This window comes from Lygodium microphyllum, chromosome 21 (genome assembly GCF_053477565.2).
Source record: "Lygodium microphyllum isolate KBCC chromosome 21, Lygodium_microphyllum_v1.1.10, whole genome shotgun sequence".
NCBI classification, from domain to species: Eukaryota; Viridiplantae; Streptophyta; class Polypodiopsida; order Schizaeales; family Lygodiaceae; genus Lygodium; species Lygodium microphyllum.
This window is the reverse complement of record NC_141155.1, coordinates 115,092,081-115,113,474: the sequence shown is the minus strand read 5'-3', so window position 1 is coordinate 115,113,474 and position 21,394 is coordinate 115,092,081. Positions and strand designations below refer to the sequence as shown.

Here is a 21,394-nt window from a genome sequence, read left to right as displayed (position 1 = left end):
AGGCTGCCAGCGAGGAGTGGAGCTGAGGAGAGGGGAGATAGACACAGCGATACCTTAGGAGTGGCTTGCTCCCCCGATCTGAGAGTCGATAGAGCCTGGGGAGGTATGGGCCGCTAGGTTTTCACCAGCATGCATCCCCCTACAGGTGGCAGGAAGAGTGGGTGGCGCTCCACCTGGGACCTTTTTCACAGTGTAGGAGGGGGGGCGTCTGGCTCTTGACAGAGGGCAGCAGGACGAGGGGATAGCTGTCCTTCCATGGAAGAGGATCCGGGTGGTTGGCCTTCAGAGAAAGACATGGCGGCTAGACCCTTTAGTCTTTTGGCAGGAGCTTAGGGAGTGGCGCCTCTGGATGTGGGAAGGAAGGCCACTTGATGAGCTCGAGTGGGATCCGGGAGAGTGGCTTTGGCCGGCCACTGCGATTGCCAAGAAGCCACCGAGGTTCCTAGAGTACACTGCCAGGATTTGCTGACACGTACTAATGTAAGAGGACATGGATTGGGCGCCGTCACGTAGCAAGCATTGGGCGGAGCACAGCGTCACGGAGCCATTCCGACAGACCTTTTGGCGCTTCCTATGGGACAACTGAAGGCCGAGGAGGGTATCGTATTTTTTTTGGCGGGTGGCACATGGAGGCTTGGCGGTGGGAAGCTGGCTTGCCCAAATGCAGAAGGAGGAAGCTTGTAAGTGTTGCACACAGCAGTCTATGGAAAACCCAAAGCACTGCCTTTGGTCGTGTGAGGCGGCACAGTTCGTGTGGAGAGGAGTATGCTGCATCCTGCGCCACATAGCACCCAGCCTTGGATAAATCTCTTGGGGTGCTTTCTGTTGGTAGGTGGTCAGCTAGGGCCGTCACCTTCTGTATGAGGCTAGGATGCAGGATATGATATTCATTATTGAGGCAGGGTCATGCGCAGTGGTGGGTTTAGAGGCTCTACCCATCCGCTAGGTACTGGAGCCCATAGCAGACCGCTCTGAGGTATGGGAAATCATATGGAGTCTTACTGGTTGGCATATCTGGAAGAGGTGGTGTTAGGTGGCTTTCGGCGGAGAGAGACTTTCAGTACAGGCGACCTTAGCAGAGCTATGGACCTTCATTATCCACTCCCTTCGAGGCTGATGGGATCAAGTGCAGGGCGAGTCCAGGGCTCGTCAGGAGCTTTGAGGTCATTGCATGCGCACTTGGGGCTGCCAGGACTTGTTTTTCGTGATGCAGACATGTAGCCCCAGATGGTGATACACCCGCCCTCCATGGCTTCTTGCCCCTATCCCCCCCAGACCGCCTTGAGAGGCTTGTATATACGATGTATCTACGACTTTCACCAGCTCGAGCTTGGTCTATTGAGCATGAGCACTTCTTTGTATTCAAGTTTTTTTTTGAAGTAATATAATTAGCCACACTTATTTGCAAAAAAAAAAAGAAAAAAAAATCAGTTGTGGACTGTCAATATAGTTTATTACACTGAGTTGGATGCCATGAAAGAGCAATATGTTGCTGATTCGAACTTTGCTAATGTTTATGATCAGATTTGCAATGGCCAAAGGGATGGACATTTGTGTAAGAGATGGATTTTTGATGATGCATGGACGGCTGTGTGCCACAAAACAGTTAAGGCCTAGAGTTATCACTGAAAGTAATGCTCTTTCGTATGCACGACATAGAGGTATTGATGCCACGGTCAAGGTAGTGGAGCATTTCTTTTATTGGCCAGCTTTGAGGTATGATGTAGAACAGTTTGTTAAGACATGCATTGTATGCGAGAAGATAAAGCATGATAGGCAAAAATGCGGCATTTGTTGCAGCCCTTGCCTATTCCAGATAGGCCTTGGCAGAGCATTGCAATGGACCTTATTTTTGAGCTTCCTAAGACACTTATAGGGAATGATGGGATATGGACTATCATTTGTAGGTTTAGCAAACAAGCCCATTTCATTCCGGAGAGGAAGAAAATTTAGGCTGATCATATGGCACGATTTTTTTTGCAACATATCTTTAAGTATCATGGTATGCTAGAGTTGATCATTAGTGATTGAGACCCGCGGATGACGAGTTTATTTTGAAATGGCTTGTTTGAGAATATGGGTATCACACTGAACTTCTCATCATCCTTCCATCCGCAGACAGTCCGCAGACAGATGGTCAATTTGAGGAAGCAACAGTGTTAGATTTTTTGAGGTGGTATGTTTTAGACGACAAGACACAATGGGAGTAGTATTTGCCCTTGGTTGAGTTTGCATACAACAACACAATACATAGTTCCACTTGTAAGGCTCCTTTTGAGGTGGTAGAGGGTGGTAAGAAAGTACCCTCTATTTTGCACACAAAAGATAAGATCTTTGAGTTTGATCGCTATGTGGAAAGCATGGATGCAGCTTATCAGAAGGTTAAGTATGGGCTTCAAAGATCAGAGGATAAGCAAAAGAGAGCAGCTAATCGTCATAGGCGTGCTTTGAACTTTGCAGAGGGCGATTATGTATTGCTGCGATTTGAAAAGGCATGGTTGAAAAAGATGAAGGAAAAAGAGCGATTGTATCCAAAGCTGTCTATGAGATAGCATGGGCCATTTCAAGTGTTGAAGAGGACCAATGATGCATGCTATTGGCTGAAATTGCCTCCACACTGACGGATATACAATGCCTTTCTTGTGAGTTTGCTTAGACCTTTTCATGGAGATGTGCCAGAGGATGTATCTGCTGAAATTCAATCAGAGGTTGAAGAGCTTGATGAAATATTGTACCAGAGGAGATTTTTGCACACAAAGAGAGGAATATTAGGGGTAAGGATTCTAGAAGGTACTTGGTGAAGTTTCAGGATTATTCACCAATGGAGAAGAAATGGATGGAGGAGGATGACTTGGCAGACCATCCTCAGCAGTTGTAGCTTTACCTTGATGCTTTCCAGTTAGAGCTGACTTTAGTTCGACTTTAGTTCGGGCTCAATCATGTTCAGTAGAGCAAAGGTCCAGAGTATTACCTGATGCTTGAGAGGGAGCTAGCACCTGCGCTCCTCAATAATGGACAGCTTTAGAAGTAGTGGATCTTGAATGTATTCAACATACATTCAGGGTATTGTAGCTGAACAGTATATTTGCCAGATCACTATTCAGTGTACTAGTCACTATGTTTGGTATGCAAATCAGTATGGTTTTCACTAGAGCTCTGAAATTGTACATTTGCATCCGCTATGCTCGGTGTATAATCAATTATGGTTGGTATGGCATTGGCTATGGTTGGTGTAGCATTAGTTAATGATCATTAGGGGCTGATTATCGAATATTGGTTTTCAGCGTATGATCATTAATATTTAGTGGTATTCAACTCAGTTTTTGATCAGATTGAGAATTGTTTATGGTCACTTTTGGGATCAATTTTGCATCAGTTTTTGCATTGATTGCTAGTCAGTTCTTGCAATGAGTTTGTGATAAGTTTGGGGTCACATTTGCAGCAGTTTGTGATTAGTTCTCAGATCAACAACAAGTGATCAGTTTATGATCAGATTATGCTGAGTTTTCAATGGTTTACATCTAGTTCCATGCACAACAACATATGTTATGATGCCACTGATGTTTTAGCCATAGTTTATGCTTGGTTATGCTATGCTATGGTTTGGTTTTGCCAAATGAGTTGAGCTCATAAGAAATGGATATGTCACATGATAATTTGGCAATGTTTTTGAGATTCTTTGTGAGTGTTATGTTATGTTATGTTGGTTGGTAGTTTTCAGCATATGTTGGGCATATGGAATGGTTGAACAACAACACGCAATGTTATGTTAACTATGATGCCCTATGGAAATTCGAGTGTAGTACTTTGCTTTTGATGGATTTGGCAGCGCAATCGAGGAGGATTGCAAGGATTTCAAGGGGGAGGGCTGTCATGAGGACATGTATTTTTGAAACCTCACTTAACACGTGGATTCACTTTTAATTATATGATTAAGTAAATGTTGCACATGTGAGGTGCAATTGGGGTTAGAGTAAATTTATGAGCTCGGGACCCGAGGAAATCACATGATGCCAAAGGCAGAAGTTGCTATAAGTTACGCCACACAAGTACTTGGTTGTATGTGGTGCTAGTTGTTGGCCTAGGTCATTTATTTGGCCATAAGTGTTAGTTAGTGACAGTAGAGGAGTGTCGTTTAATGGTACCTAATACCAATTTGATGGTCAAAGATAGCACAGAGACACTCAGGAGTGGAAGATGCCTAGCCAATTAAATTATTGGCCAGTCAGATTATTTTTCAGTGCACTGAAATAATTATTAGATTAATTTTCAGTATTTAAAGACTGAAAATTAATATTTAATTATGAAAAATGCTGGAAAAACCATTTGGTAAGGTTGCCACTTGTCAAAAATGCCCATGCTTGATTGAAAAACGTCTTTAGGGACTGGAGAGACGCATTTTTAGTGGATTCAACCTGCAAGAGAGAGGGAGAAGATGTTGCTGGTTTGATTTGCAGCCATTGTAGGACCTTCTCAGGCAGCCAGGGGCAGGAGAAGACCAATCAATCAACAGCAGGTGACAGCATCTACAAGCTGTTGAGATAGGGAAGTAGCAGTAAATGACTAATTCTCTTCAATTCTTTGCATTTACAAGCTGTTGTAGCAGGGCAGTAGCTGCCTTTGATTGATTTTCAGTCATTCTTCGCGACAAAACTCTGAATTTTTTCTCTTTACGGCTTTTTCTCTCATCTTGCAACCATTTCAGAGTCTTGCTCTGAAGATCTCAGCATTCAGACCCTTGGAGGTTGAGAAATTACAAACTTCTCTTTTGTAAACCCTAATTTACAGCATAAATTAGGGTTTGTAGCAGCCTCAGGAAGTGTGCCAGATATTGGAGCTCCAAGACTTGGAGTTTTCAGGACTGAAGTGAATTTCAGCTAAATTCAGGTGGAGGACTAGCCAGCTATTGAATTTGGGACATCTTCATTGTGTATGAAGTGGGTGAAGGCCAATTAAGTGCCCGAATCAAGGGGCAAATTAGTTTGAAGACTTGCTGGTCACCTTGGATAGCAAGGGGAGTTTGGATTGCGAAGGGGATCAGGAGAATCCCATTGTAAATCAAAATTTCTTCAATAAAGCTAAAGAAATACTGAAAGGGGCACTAATTTTGGGGCTAATCAGGAGTGCATTGTCCAAGATCAGTAGGTAAATTTGTATTTTCAGATTTGCATTTATTGTTTGCTGCTGAAATTAAGTTGCAATCAGGGATTTACCAGCCATCCATGGAAGGAAGGCTGGTTAGATGATGCTTATGAAGATATGCTAGGGTTTGCACTGAGCAAACATAGCATGTAGGACCAAGACTAAAACACAAAGACTCAAACAAAGATAAGTAAACCACAAACCCTAAACGCAAAATGCAAAAACCCACACACAGAGACAAACAGAGAGAGAATAAACTTTGAAGTGAATGAATGTTGTAAGTGAATGTGAGAGTATACAGAATGCTGAAGGGCAGAGCAATGCAGTGTCGGAGAGTGACGACCACTGGAGATGGATCCTGAGTGTTGTAACCACTTCAAAATCATGTGTGTCACACCATCTGCTTTGTGTCCTAGCATTAAAATCTCCTACGAGGAGAATCTCTCCCTGTCTGGAATAGTGTATTATCTCATCTGATAAGTCTGTGAAAGGGAGCTCTCCTCCTCCATTCCCCTTTCCCTCCTGTTGCTAGGGCTCCCCGATGGCATATCTTGACCCTTGTGGGGGAAAGTAGCAAAGGGCAAGATATAGCACCCGGCTGCCCCGAGAGAGAGAGAGAGAGAGAGAGAGAGAGAGAGAGAGAGGGTCGAACATGATAAAAGCTGCTCCTCTATGCCAGATCTTCCCTACCTGATCAGTGTTCCCTGCGCTTGTGTGGGCTTGGGGCTTGTGTGCCACCTGCCTGCTCTTCAGCTTGCTGCCTATCGTTCGCCTGTTCCTGCTGTGTGCAGGGCAGGCTGTGATGCAGAGAGAGAGAGAGAGAGAGAGAGAGAGAGAGAGAGAGAGAGAGAGAGAGAGAGAGCAGGGCAGGGTGGGCGCAGTACAGTCAGTGAAGGACAGTCAGGTCTTCAGCAGGCATTGCCACAAACAGGGCAGGGCAGACAATTGGTTCGTCGGCAGGCTGTCACAGACTAGGACAGACAAGGCAACATGCTGTCACAGACAGGGCAGGACAGGTGGTGTGCAGGCACTGTCACAGACAGATTAGGATGCGTGGCAGTTAGGTTTTCAGCAGGGCACTATCACAGATAGGGCAGGGCAGGGCAGACACTGCAGTTGCAACTTTGCAGCGCGACAGAGATAGAGACAAAAGATCAGGCCTACAGGCCAGCACAAACCTGCCCTACCTCTGTGTGCAGGGCTGAGCATATCAGGAGTCTGGCAGAGATAGAGAAACATAGAGAGGAGAGGGGAACAGCCGACATGGTTGGGCCTGCTACTGTGCATGTGGACTGACCAGAGGTTGCAGTGGCCCTGGATTGTGTGGCTAACTATGAGGAGATGGTTTCATGTACAGAAGAAATGGTGCCCTGTTGGGATAATCAGCAGGAGGCAAATGTCCTAAAGATGCTTCCGATGAACCTATGGACTTTGTGGAGGCTTCTACTCCAGTGCACACTCTTGTCCGCTCTTATGCACAAGCAGCCACTGTCTCTGACGACTCCCAATAGTTGGATTGGGAACAGTTGTCTGAATTCTCGAATACTTTATTGGGTGATTATGCTCACCAAAATCTTTCCAATGCTAATGTGGATACTAAGGCTGTGCTGTGCTCAGTTTTTGGTTTGTATGAAAACGGTGTCATACTATTTTTCATATGTAGAATCCCCATGCTTGTCCGGGTCCTCCGTCAATGGCTGGCCTCTTTGATACAAGCTGACTGTGTGGATGAAATTTTCGTAGGCCGTAGGGGCTTTTATGAGGTGCTCTTGCATTCTGCTCATATACGGGATGCTTTATTGGCTAAGCTACGTTTGTTTTTTGACCGCCGCTTGGTGCATGTTGTGCCCTGGCGGCCCCTGGCAGATTTCCAATGTCTACTAGAGTGTGAATTTGTTCTCGTAGTAGCAACATGACATGTGACGCATTTTGCATCAGAATTCTTGGGATGTGTTGTGTGCTATTGAGCACAAAAGTCATGACGAGGCTGATTGCACTTTGGATTGTGAGGGTTTTTACCTTTTTTATGCGGAGCACTATACTACTCCGGTGTCCTTGTGGTGGTGCATGTGAAACTTCAGCCTGTTCTTATCAAGAATGATGTGCATGGCTGCTTTATAGTGGTGGAAATTGTTTTTGAAGGAGAGGTTTTGTGGCTTGTGGGACTTTATGTGCACAATGCCTTCTCACTTTGTCAAGCTTGCATGTTGTGGAGGACACCCTAGACTTGGTTTGCCTACTATTGCTTGATTCTCCTCATGATACTTTCTTGGTCTTGTTATGGGCAAAGCTGGCCAGACTTATACAGTGTTTTCAGCTGCAGTCTTATCAAGAGGCTAAGCTCCTAAATGCCCAAGTGTCCATTGAGTATCTGTGACATACATAGCAAGAGGTGGTCCTGGTACTTCACTTGGAAAAGGCCTTTGATTTCCTAGAGTGGTCTTTTCTTGTGGACCTCATGCAAGCCATGGGCTTTGGGCCTTGTATGTCCAGGTTGATCTATACTACTGGTGTGGGGGCTACATCTTTTGTTATACTCAATGGTGGAGTTATTGAGCCCTTTTCCCTTGCATGCTTGGTTCGCTAGGGCTGTCCTCTGAGCCTTCTTCTTTTTGCACTTGCTGCACACCCCATTCTTTCTATGTTGTCGCATCTTGCTGATATAAGATAACTAGCTAGTTTATCCCTTCCTTCATCCCCTAGCATTTTGTTGGTCAGGTGTTGGTTGATGACACCTTCATGGTTTTGAAAGCGGATGCTTCTAATCTTCACAAGGCTTCGGATGTTTGGAATTTGTTTGGAAATGCAATGTTTGTGCATTAATGTTGTCAAATCATCCCTTATTGCTTCCATGGGCTCCAATTTACTGGATTTGGGATGGTAGGGTGTGCTTGTTTAGCAGAGGGAGACATCGTTAGGCATCTTTTCTATCCCTTGGGAGTGGATGTGCAGCCCAAACACTTGATGAAATGGCTCTCGCAAAAACTAGAAGCCAAATTTGTTTATTGGAAATCTCAAGATTGGCCCTTCCATGTATGCCTTAAAGTGGCATAGACCATTATGCTTCCTATGCTCACTTACTTTTTGCCATTGTTGCCTTAGTCTAATATTGCTTTGAAGGATCTCACCTGCCACTCCCATTTATGCCGTGAAAGAAAGACTCTATGCATACTGCCATATCATGGATATCTTGAAAATCATGCTTGCACACTGAAATCCATGGGGGGTGGGTTTGTTTTGCATGTGGAAGCCCATACGATAGCCCTTCCTGGTCGTTAGTGCTCCTTTTTCCCTGAGGATTTAGTACCTTGGCATTGGGCAGTCTCCTCAGTGACCCTGCCCCATGGTAATTGTGAAACGCGTTTCATTGGCAGTGAAATGCGAAACGGCTGAAACATTTCACTGAAACACGAAATGCCTAGAGTGAAACGGCTGACTGAAACAAGATGTTTAAATGAAAGAAAATTGTTTTTTTGTGCTTTTTTGAGTGTTTTTAAACACTTTGCATATATGATAGACATCATTTATTGACATGAAAGGGTTTGCATGGTATAAATATGTAAGTTGCATCTCATTATTTATAAAGAAAACTATATCACATATACTGTTCAATCGTGTCACTTTGCGTTTCACTTGGGACTTGCCCAAAGGTGAAATGTTTCATGGGTTTACCTTGCCCTGGGCTGATTTTTGTGCTCATTTCTGTTCTTTTCTTGTGTGACTTTTGTACTTCTTCAAAAAAATGTGTATGATGGCTTAGAGCCATCTTGCATCTTGTAATCTTGTACCTTTTTTGCAATTAATACAATTACCTATTGATTGAGAGAGAGAGAGAGAGAGAGAGAGAGAGAGAGAGAGAGAGAGAGAGAGAGAGGTATTTGTTAGTACTTTAGGGTGCCTCGTAGATACACGGACATTTGGTCGTCCATACAGGACAGTCTTCAGAGGTTCTTTCCTTTGCTTGCAGTACAACCATTGGATCCTTGGCATGATTGGATGTTTGTGCTTCTTGATGATTTTGGGAAAATGTCAGCTAATCAGATATATCATCAGATGGTAGAAGGCAAGAGATGGGTCATGGGGAAAGTGAATAGGTTATGGCATCGTAGGGATAGTAAAAAGAAGTGGCGGGAAAGATTTATCCAACTTTGGAAGTCTAAGGTCCCGTATCAAGGAAAAGTGTTTATGTGGCGGTTGCTCATTGGGGGTCTTCCAACGGGAGAAGTGCTCCATGTCCGAAAGATCTTTGTTGGGCATTGTGCATTTGGTGTACTCGGAATGCTTTCATTTTTGATTCTGCCTCGGGTATCCATGGTCATGTGGCCTGTGTTTGCGGTTCATTGTTATGGTAGATCTCCTGTATGGTTTCAGTGGACCTAGTTCTTCTTGACATTGCTGCTCCTTGGTTGGATATTGTTTACTCCACTCCAACAATCCTTTCTATGTGATTCTTGTGTGTTATGGTCTTGGAGACCTTTTGGCTTGATTTGTGTCTATTCTGCTTTTCTTAACTGACCTAATGTTTTGATGTAAATATTGCTATTTAATTCAATTATCTTCATGAAAAAAAGAAGAATCTTTGTATTATTGGTCATGTTGTCCTTTTGAGATTATGTTTTGGTAATTAATACAATTACCCTTTATGAAAAAAAAGGAGAGAGCACTACTTGGAAGTTAAGATCACCACACGACAACATGCCACCCACTTTTAAACTAGCTAACTAGTAGTAATTTGAAGCATTGCACCAGCATGATTTGTCTCAATCTTCTTTCAATGCTAACAAAGTATTTTTAAAAAGTGTGGCATATTCAAAATCTTCTCAATGTCTTTTGCTTGAGATATGCACATTTTGTTTATTCAAGTTTTTTGCATTTGAAGATTTTGTAAGTTTGTGTATGGCAACTCTCCTATTAAACTAAAAAGCATTAATTATTTGTCTTCATTGATCTAAGACCTCTATTCACCTTGCCTGATAGCTTTGAGTGCACACTTGTAGTTCAATGTTCATGTTTTTAAGAGCATTAAGAGAGTCTCTCTAGTATTAGATGACAAGTCTTCTTTTAGACTTGACATTTCAAGGCTATGTATTGTAACTTGTAAGGTAGCTTTGAATGTCTAAAACTACTTTGAATAAATGAGCAATTTCATTGTTGGACTGACATGTTTTTTTTTTCGGGGTGGGGTTTTAGGGCTTAGAACATATCGTAGACCGGATGCTAAGTCTGGTGGTCATGGCGTTGGCTGGAGCCCAATAATTCCTTACTCATTCAAAGTTCCTGAGGATTGGGAAGAGGTAAACTTAACAAGAAACAAAAAAACCAGTGATCAATTGGATGAATTAACATGCTTTGATTGTAATAATGGGCAAAATTTTTACTTGGGCCTCTAATAAATGTTTTAGAACCATTAGTCATGCTAGAACATTTGTACATAAGTGGATAACTTCGTCTCTTCCATTTTGATTTTGAAGTTGTAGAAGTTTTTCTGAAATGCAAATATACTTACAAGACATCTAGGAGCTCTAGAAAACGTATGCTTAAAACTAGATCTAGCATTTTGTTGAAGTTGGAAAATGTTTTCTCAAGTAAAATAAAACTCAGCCTATTCCACATTAGTACTATAAAGAACACGTGATGAAGGACGGACATATAGGTTTTTCCTATTGGAGGTTGCTAGAGCCTAGAAGCTTTGTAAGATTTGAGTAGGCAGCAAAAGTGTAGAGTGGGTTTATCAAAGCTGTAATTACAAGTAGAAGTATGCTTGCTTGTGCATCATAGTAACTTCTGGATAATAAACTTAAGTGTGTGAAGGGAGTGATAAGTGCTTGCTAGAATGTAATGTTTCTGTAAATAAAAGGAAGTCAGCAGAGGCTTCACAAATGCCCATTACAGTGAAGTTCATTGAGCAGGGAACCGCTTTGTTTTGGCTGAGAGAGTGATTAGAGACAGCAGCATGGCTTGAGTATTTTTTTGACCAGCCTTTTGGAAGGCTGTGGAAGCTTTCCAGCATTCAATGTAGCAAAACAATGCATGTTCATATTGGTGTAAAGGATGATGAGAATACAATCCTGACCCTCCAGCACAAAAGGAGAGATTGGGGTCCTATGCTCAAGGAAGAAGTGGTCTATGCTGATACCGAGCTCTAGGGGCTTGCTTCACGCCATAGAGAGTCTTATGCAAGTGGTACATATGCTCCTCCTCGCCGGCAGGCACATTGAAACTTTGGGGTTGATTCACATAAATCTCCCCCCATAGGATGTTAAGGAACGTGGACTTCACATCCATTTGATACATGGATGAGTGATGTGGGGCTACAAGAGGTAATAGGGTCCGAATGGTAGACATTTGGTTCGTCAGAGCAAAGACAAGTAATCCAAGCCAACCTTTTGAGTGAAACCCTTAGCAACAAGCCTTGTGTTATGCTTGTCCAAGGTGCCATTAGATAGGTATTTAGTCATCTAGACCCACTTCACACCAATAACTTTCCACCTCAAGGGAGGCAAAACCAACTCCCATCTGCTCGATTGGATTGAGCTCATCTTGGATAGCACAACACCATGTCTGCTGTGCAAGAGCCATATCAAGGGTGGTGGGCTCCTAGTCGTCGAAGACTTGGGTCATAAGGGCATAGTTTACATATAGTGAACAACCACTGCTCTTTGGTAGTCTAGCTGATCGACGAGGGCCCTTTGGTGTCTTTGGGAAAGAGGTAACCCAAGAATCCTACATCAACCGTTGAAATCATATGGCTGCTCATCCTGCAAGGGAGGCTGAGGGGTCTTTAGTACCTGTGGTGCACTTGTATCAAAAAGTGGTTCCCCCTCATCATGGGAAGGAAGCTCCCCCTTTGGCGGTGGAGTGTCCCTTGAAGAAGACTTAGGGGTAGTAGAGGTTGTAGGTTGTTGGAGGAGGGGGAGGCAAGGGATGGGGAGGTGGGAGTGCTGAAGAAGAGGAAGGGATGCTAAGAGGTAATGTGGAAGGAAGGGGCGGTGCCGAGGGTGGGGGAGGGAGGGGAAATCATTGAGGATCCACATGCATAGCACCATTGAGGGAAGTGTCTATAGAAGTAGTAAGGGACTCATTGAAGACATCATCTTGGCTCACCACCACTTTATTGGAATCGGGAACATAGAGGCTATATCCTTCAGTTATGTGACTATAATCAACAAATACCTGCCACATGGACTTTGCATTGAGTTTCCCCCTCTTTTTCTTATCATCATGGACTTAGGCATGACATCCAAGATGCGTAAGTGGGAAATAGAGGGCTTTCATTTGAAGAAAGTCTGATAGGGAGATATATCTTGTAAGGCAAGAGTTGATGAGCTGTTGCATATATAAACCATAGTAGATACAACGTCAGTCCAAAGGGTGTGTGATAACCCTTGTTGCTCAAGCTTTGAACATGCCATCTCGAATATGGTCTGATCTTGTCATTCCACAACACCAGTTTTAGATGGCATAGTGACATGGGATGGCCATTTTCTAGCTTCCCATCTCAATTTCAGCCTGTCCTCAAACCGTCCCAATGCTATCCCCTTGTTAGATATCCTTCAGACCACTTGGTAAATCAGAAGGAAACACATCTTTAAAATTATCTAACAAACTACTCAATTCATTATTAACATTCAACTCACAAACATAAGAAAATTGTTGCTTTATATTACAGAAAGTAAAAGTATTCTGTACAGGAAGAGACCATAGCATATATACCTCACAAACTTCCTTCTTTATCAGCTTCTGAACTTCAGTAGAACACAGCAAAGGATTATCAGATACTTGATGTTCACCTTGAATAAAAAATCTTACCATCCCTTTCAAATTCCAGTGTATTATGGTGATAACTACGTTTTAACGATGGTTCCAATCCCCATAGCCACTCCCTCCCTAGAGCAATATCAGCTCTTTCCATGTTCATTATTTGGAAATCAAGTTTATCTTTATATCCTTGAATCTCAATTTTCAAATTGGATACCATTGTATCCCATATTTTATTGTATTGGCCTTGCATCATACGAACAACATATTGATGCCCACTGTTTTGTTGGGGAAGTTTCAATTTTTTGACAAGTGCATAATTTATAAAATTATGTGTGGCAGAGTCATCAATCATGACTCTAACCCTTTTTTCAGCTATCAATCCATGTACTCTAAGTAAATCATGTGAACCAAAAGTAGGCTGCCACATAGAAGTTGACATACAACACTTATGTTGTACATCCATGTGCAAGACCTCTAAAGATTTGTACTTTTCATGGTCCTTTAATTCTAAGGTCTGCACTACATGGATTTGTTTTTCTTTTCCCTTGCCTTTGTCCTTATCCTTTCCTTTGTCTTCCCCCTTTTTCTTTTGAGGGCAATTCCAAGCAGCATGGTTAGGGGATAGGCAATTGAAACACAACTTTTCTTTTTTGGCCTTATCAAAGTCATCAGGACTTAACTTTGGCCTCATATATGGTTTCTTTTCAAAAGGTTGTTTTTTACCCTTAAAAAATGGCATTTTCCTTTTAAATTTACCCACAAATTTTGAGGTTTCCAATTCCTTAGACTTGGGTTCCGTATCAGTGAGACTAGTGAGTGTACCTGGACGCATACTATCTTCATGAATTAATGCAAATTTAATTGCCTCTTCCAGCGTCTTAGGTAAACTCCGTTTTACTTCATTTTTACAGGCTTTATCTAGTCTCCTAATGAATCCTCTTGTTTTTTGGAATTCATCTATTCCTTCCAATTTGAGGATTATCTCACGATATTCCTTCAGATATGTCAACAGGGGTCGTCCCTTTTGTCTGACATAATCCCAATCTTCCCAATTTCTTTCCATTTCATTTTCAGGAAGAAATTCTTTCAAAAAGACGGATTCAAATTGAGCCCAGGTTTCAGGTATTTTATTTACCTCCTTTAAAGTTCGCCACCACTTATATGCTTTGGGCCCCAAAGTCTTGGAGATGTGGTGGGGTATTTTTTAATTTATGTAAATCTTCCCATTTTTGGAGAAAATTAAAGATTGTGTCTTTATTCCTATCTTTTTCCTCCCCGTAAAATTGGGGTGGTTTCATATCCTTTAGAACTGGATTATCCCTCAATTTATGGTAAGGTTGGGGTTCCTTAGGATCTCGCATAGTCACATCTAAATCTTTCGATGAAGATGGGACATCGGAGGTTTCTATCTTATTTTTATCTCTTTCCAACAATAAAGTTATTTGAGATTTTATTTCAGTGAGTGTTTGAGTTAAAAATTCCATTTGAACCCCCTGAGCTTGCACACGAGCAGTAAGATCATCAAATTGCTCTCGTGTAGCAAAAAATTCTTCCCATTGTTCTTCTTGTATTTCTGGTTCATGGGGATCTACCATAGGTTGGTCCCCAGAACTAGAGCTTTCCATTACCCTTTCTTTCCCTTTTTCTGCCATTAATACACTGGAATTGGAAAGCAAAGATAAGAAATTTGCAGACAAAGTAAAGTACTTCCCTGATTTTAATGGCAGGCAATGGTTGCTGGTTTGGAAAGAAATCAGAAGAGTAAGGAACAAATTTTATCGCCCGAACAAAGTCGGTCACGCAGAAAATGGAGCTTCTTTGCAGAACGACTAGTATTCAGCCCCCTTCTTTAATAATTACGCTGGTCATCAATGTCGCTTTCCTGAATTTGCTTCTTGCTTAACATGTACTTGTGATATAAATACAGTCGAGGCTGAAAAGAAGAAGTCCGAACACGCAGGCGACTGATCAAACACGTATCAGAAAAGAACTTCAACTTCAGCCCGTGAAAAGGAGAAGAATGCGTGTTTTGTTGGTGTGTTCATGGAGGGCATTCACAAACAGGCGTAGCCAGGATTCGGTGGCCCACGATCAGCTTATGCGTTTTTTAAACAGGCGTAAAAAAATGGCTGCCCTTTCGATACGTTTCGTGACCACAATTACACGTCACGTTAAGTTTTTTGTGATGTGTCACGTCACATCTGACCAGTGGCTTACAGATCCGTCGACTGTTGTCAACTAAATGAAAAGCGGGCACTTGACGTTTGACCAATGACTTTACGGTCCGTCGACTGTCGACTAAACGGATTGCGGGCACTTGAGAATTCGTCACTGCCCTTTCGTTGAAGATCTCCAGGAATCCTCACGGCTCTGATACCAATGAAAAATGGCTTCGGGAAAGACAGAGAAAAACGATGAAAACCCTGAGCACGAGTGATTCTTCTCCTCCCAACCACGCCTAGATAAGTGCTGGCACCTCTCACCCGTATTCCTCTGCCAGCCGTCCACTTTTCTTGAGTCCTACTATTCTTGGACTCTCTTACTCTCTAGGCTCCCCTTAACCCCGTTCGGGCGCCCAAGAGCCCGGACGGTCATTCTCGTGCATGTTCCCCTAGATTTACCTTAATGTCACATTAAATGTCACTTTAATGTCACATTCCATATTTATGACCTTAACGTGACATTAAATGTCACTTTTAATGTCACATTAATGTCACAAGAAGGTAGAAACATGAAGGGATTGGGCTGGTGATGAAGTGTAATCATGATCTGAAGCACGCTTCGATCTTTGATATCTTTAGTCTTTGCGACAATCCTCTTGTCGCACAATCCTCTCAATGGTGATACCTTGACAGTCTTTGTGATGATCATCTCTATCTTGGTGGTTGTAATGCCGGCCTTCATGATCATGACCGTTGCTATGTTGGTCCACATGGTCTTTATCAGAGTGATGATTCACTCGATCTTTGCACATAGTCTTCGTCCTATTGACGATTCACCTGATCTTGCCAATTGTACTGATCAGCCATTGTCCTCTGATAAAACCTGCAAAAAACCACAAACACACACAAAAACTGCTGCATTTGAGGGCAGGAACTCTAGAGAGGGGAAAATGCCTGCTACAAAGGTTGAGAAAAGACAGCAGCCAGCTGTAGAAGGTTCTGTTGGGCTGGAGGGCTAGAAATTGCTGCCAAAAAGGTTTTGTTTTCATGTCATCCTACTATAGAAAGTTGCATATGTTGCAAATCAGCTGTTAGAACATAAATGCAATGAATGCTAAAATATAACTTCTTGCGAGTTACCCAAACGATGGAACTTAGATTATCAGAAAAAACAAAAAAAAAAATTGTTTGTTTGATTTGGTTCCGTAGTTGCAACTACATGCGACCACAATCAAAGATGCTGATGTAAAAGTATGAAGAAGTAAAGGGTAGTAAAGGTAGTGTGGTAGCTGTTCACGGTCCTGGGTGAGCGACAGAGTGCTCATGAATGCTTTGCTCAATGAGGTAAAATTTTCACCTTGGAGGGAACAAACTCTCGTAGACTTTTATGCCTTCCAAGGGCCCAACATATACACACAATGCTGTTAACAGTGTACATATCCTGGGTGCCAAAGTGTTCCATATGGATGTCTAGACCCACAACTACAATGCATTTCATTATTATGACAATGCCATTTCGTTGGCTGACAGTATTTAGTGCACCTAGAATTTCTAGCTGACTGGTCATTTTTATATATTTATTTTAGCCTATTTATAGGCTCCTGCTGCTCCATTGTCATGCAGTCATTAGATACTCATCCTACAACATGCCTGCTTCCTAGTGAAGAGAGAGGGAGTCTGCACTCTGCTGGCTGCACACTCAGCCTGTGCCATTTATTGTTCTTGACCTTGGTATATGGATTCCATTTTCCCAATCTATTTTCTTTTGAGTTCCAATGTTCTTGTTGTTCTTTTTTGTTCTTTGTGCTGATTGTTGTTTCTATCAGAAGTTTCTCTTTGCTTCCATTGCTCTACACTTTTCTGACATGGTATTAGAGATGTCTCTTGGTTCTAGTGCTGCCTTCTCTTTTTGACTGCTGTTTTCAGGTTTGTCTTCATGATCTTGGTAGGTTCAGGCGATGGTGTAGATAGCTGGGTGGCAAAATTTTCAGTCTGAAGTGGCCTGCTGTAGCATGCGTTTTTGCTGCCAGCTTTGCATTTTTGCTGTCCAGCCTGTGTTTTTACCATATTTGCAGTTCTTTTTCCTTTTACAGTTGACGTTTTGCTGTTATGTAGTCATTTTCAACTTTTTTTTGGCATGCTTGATCATCCTCTTATCATTTCAGCCTATGCTTTTGGCAAGTTTGTGTTCTCATGTTGGAGGAGGAGGAGGTAGTGTTGGCTCATGCTGAAAAGAACCTGATGCAGAAGTCGATATAGAAACACCTCATTGGAAGAGTTTATGTTCAAGAAATAGCCACCATGGTACATCAAGAGATGCGTGATGCATGGCCTCCAAAGGGAGGCCTTTGTACTTGTCAAACGAATGAGGGCTCAATCAAGAGAGGAAATGGAGCCACCATGGACCACCAACCAACAAATTGTGTCTCTAGCCTAGTCAGGATCAGTGCATATTTGGAGTGTTAATCCTTAATTGAAATACAAGCCCAACATGGAAGTGCTAGAAGAGATGCTTTGGTACTAAGCTGAGAAAAGAAAAAAAGTAAGCTAAAGTAAGAGTAAAATGCAACAAAACATAAAAGTGAGTGAGTAAGTAGATGGAATTGAAGGAAGGAAAGTCCCAAAGGTACCTATCCTAAGGACAAAGTAGCATATGTGTTAGACTTAGGTAGCCTTAGTAGCGAGAGTAGTATAAATGCCAGACTAGCCTAATCTACCTTAAGAGACTTAGAAAGGGCTAACTTAAGGTTAGTACTATGATTGGACACGTTTTCAGTAGATCTTTGCCAAGGGAACTTGAGGGAGAAGCTGCGCAGATCATGGCAACATGAAAATTTCAAAATTCCCCATAAAGACAGCTAGATGAGTTTGTGGTGTGAAGTCAATCACGGGTGGCAAGCAGGACTAGCTAGCCATACCTTTAGAAAGATGTTGATAAAGGGGCCTATCTATATGCCACATTACCTATGAGTCACCATTAGGGTGGGTAGGAACTAGGAGCAATAGGAGCAATGCGTGCAGGTGCTAGAAGAAGACTTGAGAGGGAGTATTACTTGTTGGTGGATCGGAGACTTGATAGGGAGGTGATCTTGGAGAATGACCTTGGCCCTTGTTATGGCATTTCTCCTCCAATTGATATGGTCCTAGTTGTGACTGCCATATCTATTCTTTTTTAAAATATTATGCTACTTTTGTCTAGGACCTTTGTCCTTTTTGAAGAAGGGGTGTAACCCTTTTTAGGACTTGTCTTCCAACCTTATTACTTGTTGCGACCTTCGAATTTCCCCTTCGAAGAAGTGAAAGCAGCCTTGCTTTTCATAGAAGGGTGGTGGAACCCTAAAATATATTCATCATAGTCAGCAATGAAGTCATATAATACATAATAAATGATAAGTTCATCACTCCTAGCACTTTGGGCTAGATTGCCACATGAAGTTGAGATTAGGCGACACCTGATTGGCCCCAAAATCTTGGTCCCGGTGCAATGCTTGTTTTCACATTAATTCAAGATCTTGTTGTATAACTAAGATTTGATTTGCATCCCTAGAAGATGTTAGGCCTTGCATCGAACTCAAAAGACACACTCTCGAGTTTCCAACTTCTAGGCTTTTGATTGGAGAGCTCGCCATTAGAAAGAGGTTCATAGAGGGACGATGACTTCAAACATATCTACACTGCTCGAGTCTCTAGAGCTGTGTGCAGAGACTTGATTAGGTTTGACACATTGAGGAACAACTCCTTTCCTAGCTAAATTGCTATTAATAAAAAATGGAAGAGCTTGAGCAAACAACTAAATTCAACGGTGAAGGCTTTCATGCCTGGAAAGAGAAAACCATGTACCACCTTATACGAAAGGACTTCTGGGATCTATTTGAAGATGATGCAGATACCAAGAAGGAAGATGATGAAGATGGGTTCGTTGAAGAAGACGAGCTCAAGACAAAGTAGTGAAAAAAGATGAAAAACAAGGCTCTAGGCTTCATTGCCTGGGGACTAAGTGATGATGTGCTACATCATATCTCTGGCATTAGAGATGCTAGAAATGCTTGGGAGAAACTTGACAGAATGTTTGGTACCCAAGCAAATAATTCAAAGGTAAAATTACTCATGCAATTTTATAAACTAGATATGAAAGATAGTGCTTCCATGACCATACACATTAACAAGTTCAAGAGCCTAAAAACCCAGCTTGCAACTCTTAAGAAGAAAATTGATGAAGATGAAGCAATAGCTGTACTGCTTGCAAGTGTAAACAAGGATCCATATGAGAATCTTGTGTCCACCCTAAGTAATGTTCCAAGTCTCTTACTTATAGCTTGCTCTGTAAGGATCTGATATAGAAGGAGAGACATTAGGCTACCATGGAGTTCAAAGGCCATATGAGATTACACGACCTGAGCACAATTTTTATGCATTGGGCTCAACACTACTAGAAGAAGGTAAGCCTTTGTTATCCCCATTGACATTTGAATTACCATGAGTATTAGACCTTTCAAGAGCACATAAATTATGATCTCACATCTTAGTCTTTTGCTTCATCAAAGCGTATTGTGTTTCTCATCATCAAAGCAATTGTCACCTCCAAAGGGGGAATCTCCACCTATTGAAACTCTTAAGAAAGTGATATTGGCAAACTTCAACTTTAACATCTTGATATGGATTTTGATTTTACCCCAAGGCATCCCACCCTAAAGTAGCCAAGGTATCGGGAAAAGGGTGCATGTTGGCTGCCCAATGATCTACCAAGACTACAAAGGCAATGGTTATCTTACCAAGGGAGCCTAAATGATCACTGCTACTAATTTTCTAGGAAGGCCAAACACTCTAGGTGGGACAGGCCATTCCATTGCTAGACAAACCAATGCAGGGTAAAAATCTCTATTTTCTACCCCTCTCTTATCTTTTTAAGTCTCTAGTTCTTTGCAGGATTTCGGAGATACTTAGAAGGATGAAGAAATAGTGCAATCAATTCACAATAGTTTAATTCCCAAAGAGGACCGATTGCTTTATGTAAATACAAGAAGAGGTGCATATAAGAAAAAGTTTGTAAACACTTTTGTAAGTTTTGTTGCTTCTACTTTTCCTTCAAGTTTCGCTGCACAAGGTCAATTTGAAGTAGGGGAAACATCTCATTCTTTATTTCTATTTTCATTCACTTTTCATTTTCAAATGCTAAATTTAGAAATTCAATTTAATGAATTCACTCACACTTCAAATATTCCACCCATTGCACCTAGTTCTTCTGCTGCATTACCATTCACTCGATTCACTTTTGCTATGCATACACTACCAATGACACCTCACATCACATCGGGGGATACACAAAACATAGATACATCTTTTAGGATATTTTCGGGTGGTATAGATGCACCACAATAGGAGGTTCGACCTTTGTTTGATAGAATTTCGGGTTTTATGTGTGGGACACACTCCCAAGTTTTCTGGAGTGTGGATTAGTTGGTACCATAGTTCACTATGATGACTTTACCTAGTGGACTAACTGGTTTTTTCCCTATGCCTTAGCCTACAGTTGGGCAAGGCTATTGAGTCCCAGTGCCTCCTCAGGTGGCACTTTTTGGACCATCATAGCCTGTTTTTGTGTACGTATCTCCTTCTCCTTAGTACCCTCGCCTTGTTCTTCAGATACCTCATAGTTCTTAAGAGACCCTCGCCTTGTTCCATACGAGGTTGTTTGTTCTTGGAAAGCTAGAAACACCTCAGCCATTGTTGAGTGGATGCCGGTTTACTCCTAGAGTTTCATTCTCAATTACAACATTTTGACATTGCATTAGAGCAGTAGAAACACTTGACTAACCACTAGGCAGCTTGGGATAAGACCCATAATATAAATCTTAACTATGAGCTCCATGAATTTAGGATCATAGAACAAGATGACCTTAAGTTGCATTGTTCCTTAACAAGCTCCCTAAGAAATATTTCAATTTCTTAGAAAAAATGATTTCATAGCTAAGTATACCCACGGTTTATGAGTTGGAGTGGAAGCTACTATGTCATGTTCGGTTGTTTGATTAGTTCCATAGTATGTCCTCCTTAGAGGGGGTTATTGTGAACACCTCCTAGAGGGGGTATTTGCTTGGTGCCTTGGCTGCTTTGAGGTGGGATGCCCTGGGGTAAAAGGAAAAAGGGACCAGGAGCTATCTTGATTATTGCTTCTTGGCTCTTGTTAAAATGCATTCTAAACTTAATTAGATTTTAATTACAGCCCAAAACTCAAAGTTACTGGACTTTATTAAAAAGAACATAATCCTAGAGAGTGTCTATGGCCCATAAGCCGAACTTTAATTTTGGGGGACCCATCCATCTACAAA

The 21,394-nt window shown here is 42.0% G+C and overlaps 1 protein-coding gene across 2 annotated transcripts in view; it reads left to right on the top strand.

Annotated features, from left to right (window-relative positions):
• LOC148018463 (thylakoid lumenal protein (Mog1/PsbP/DUF1795-like photosystem II reaction center PsbP family protein)) overlaps positions 1 to 21,394 on the top strand; it is a 136,777-nt gene that overhangs the window by 34,902 nt on the left and 80,481 nt on the right. For both annotated transcript variants that reach the window (XM_087662175.1, XM_087662176.1), the window contains exon 2: positions 10,333 to 10,436. In XM_087662175.1, the coding sequence (XP_087518301.1) occupies positions 10,333 to 10,436 (104 nt within the window). The remainder of the gene's footprint in view (positions 1 to 10,332; positions 10,437 to 21,394) is intronic.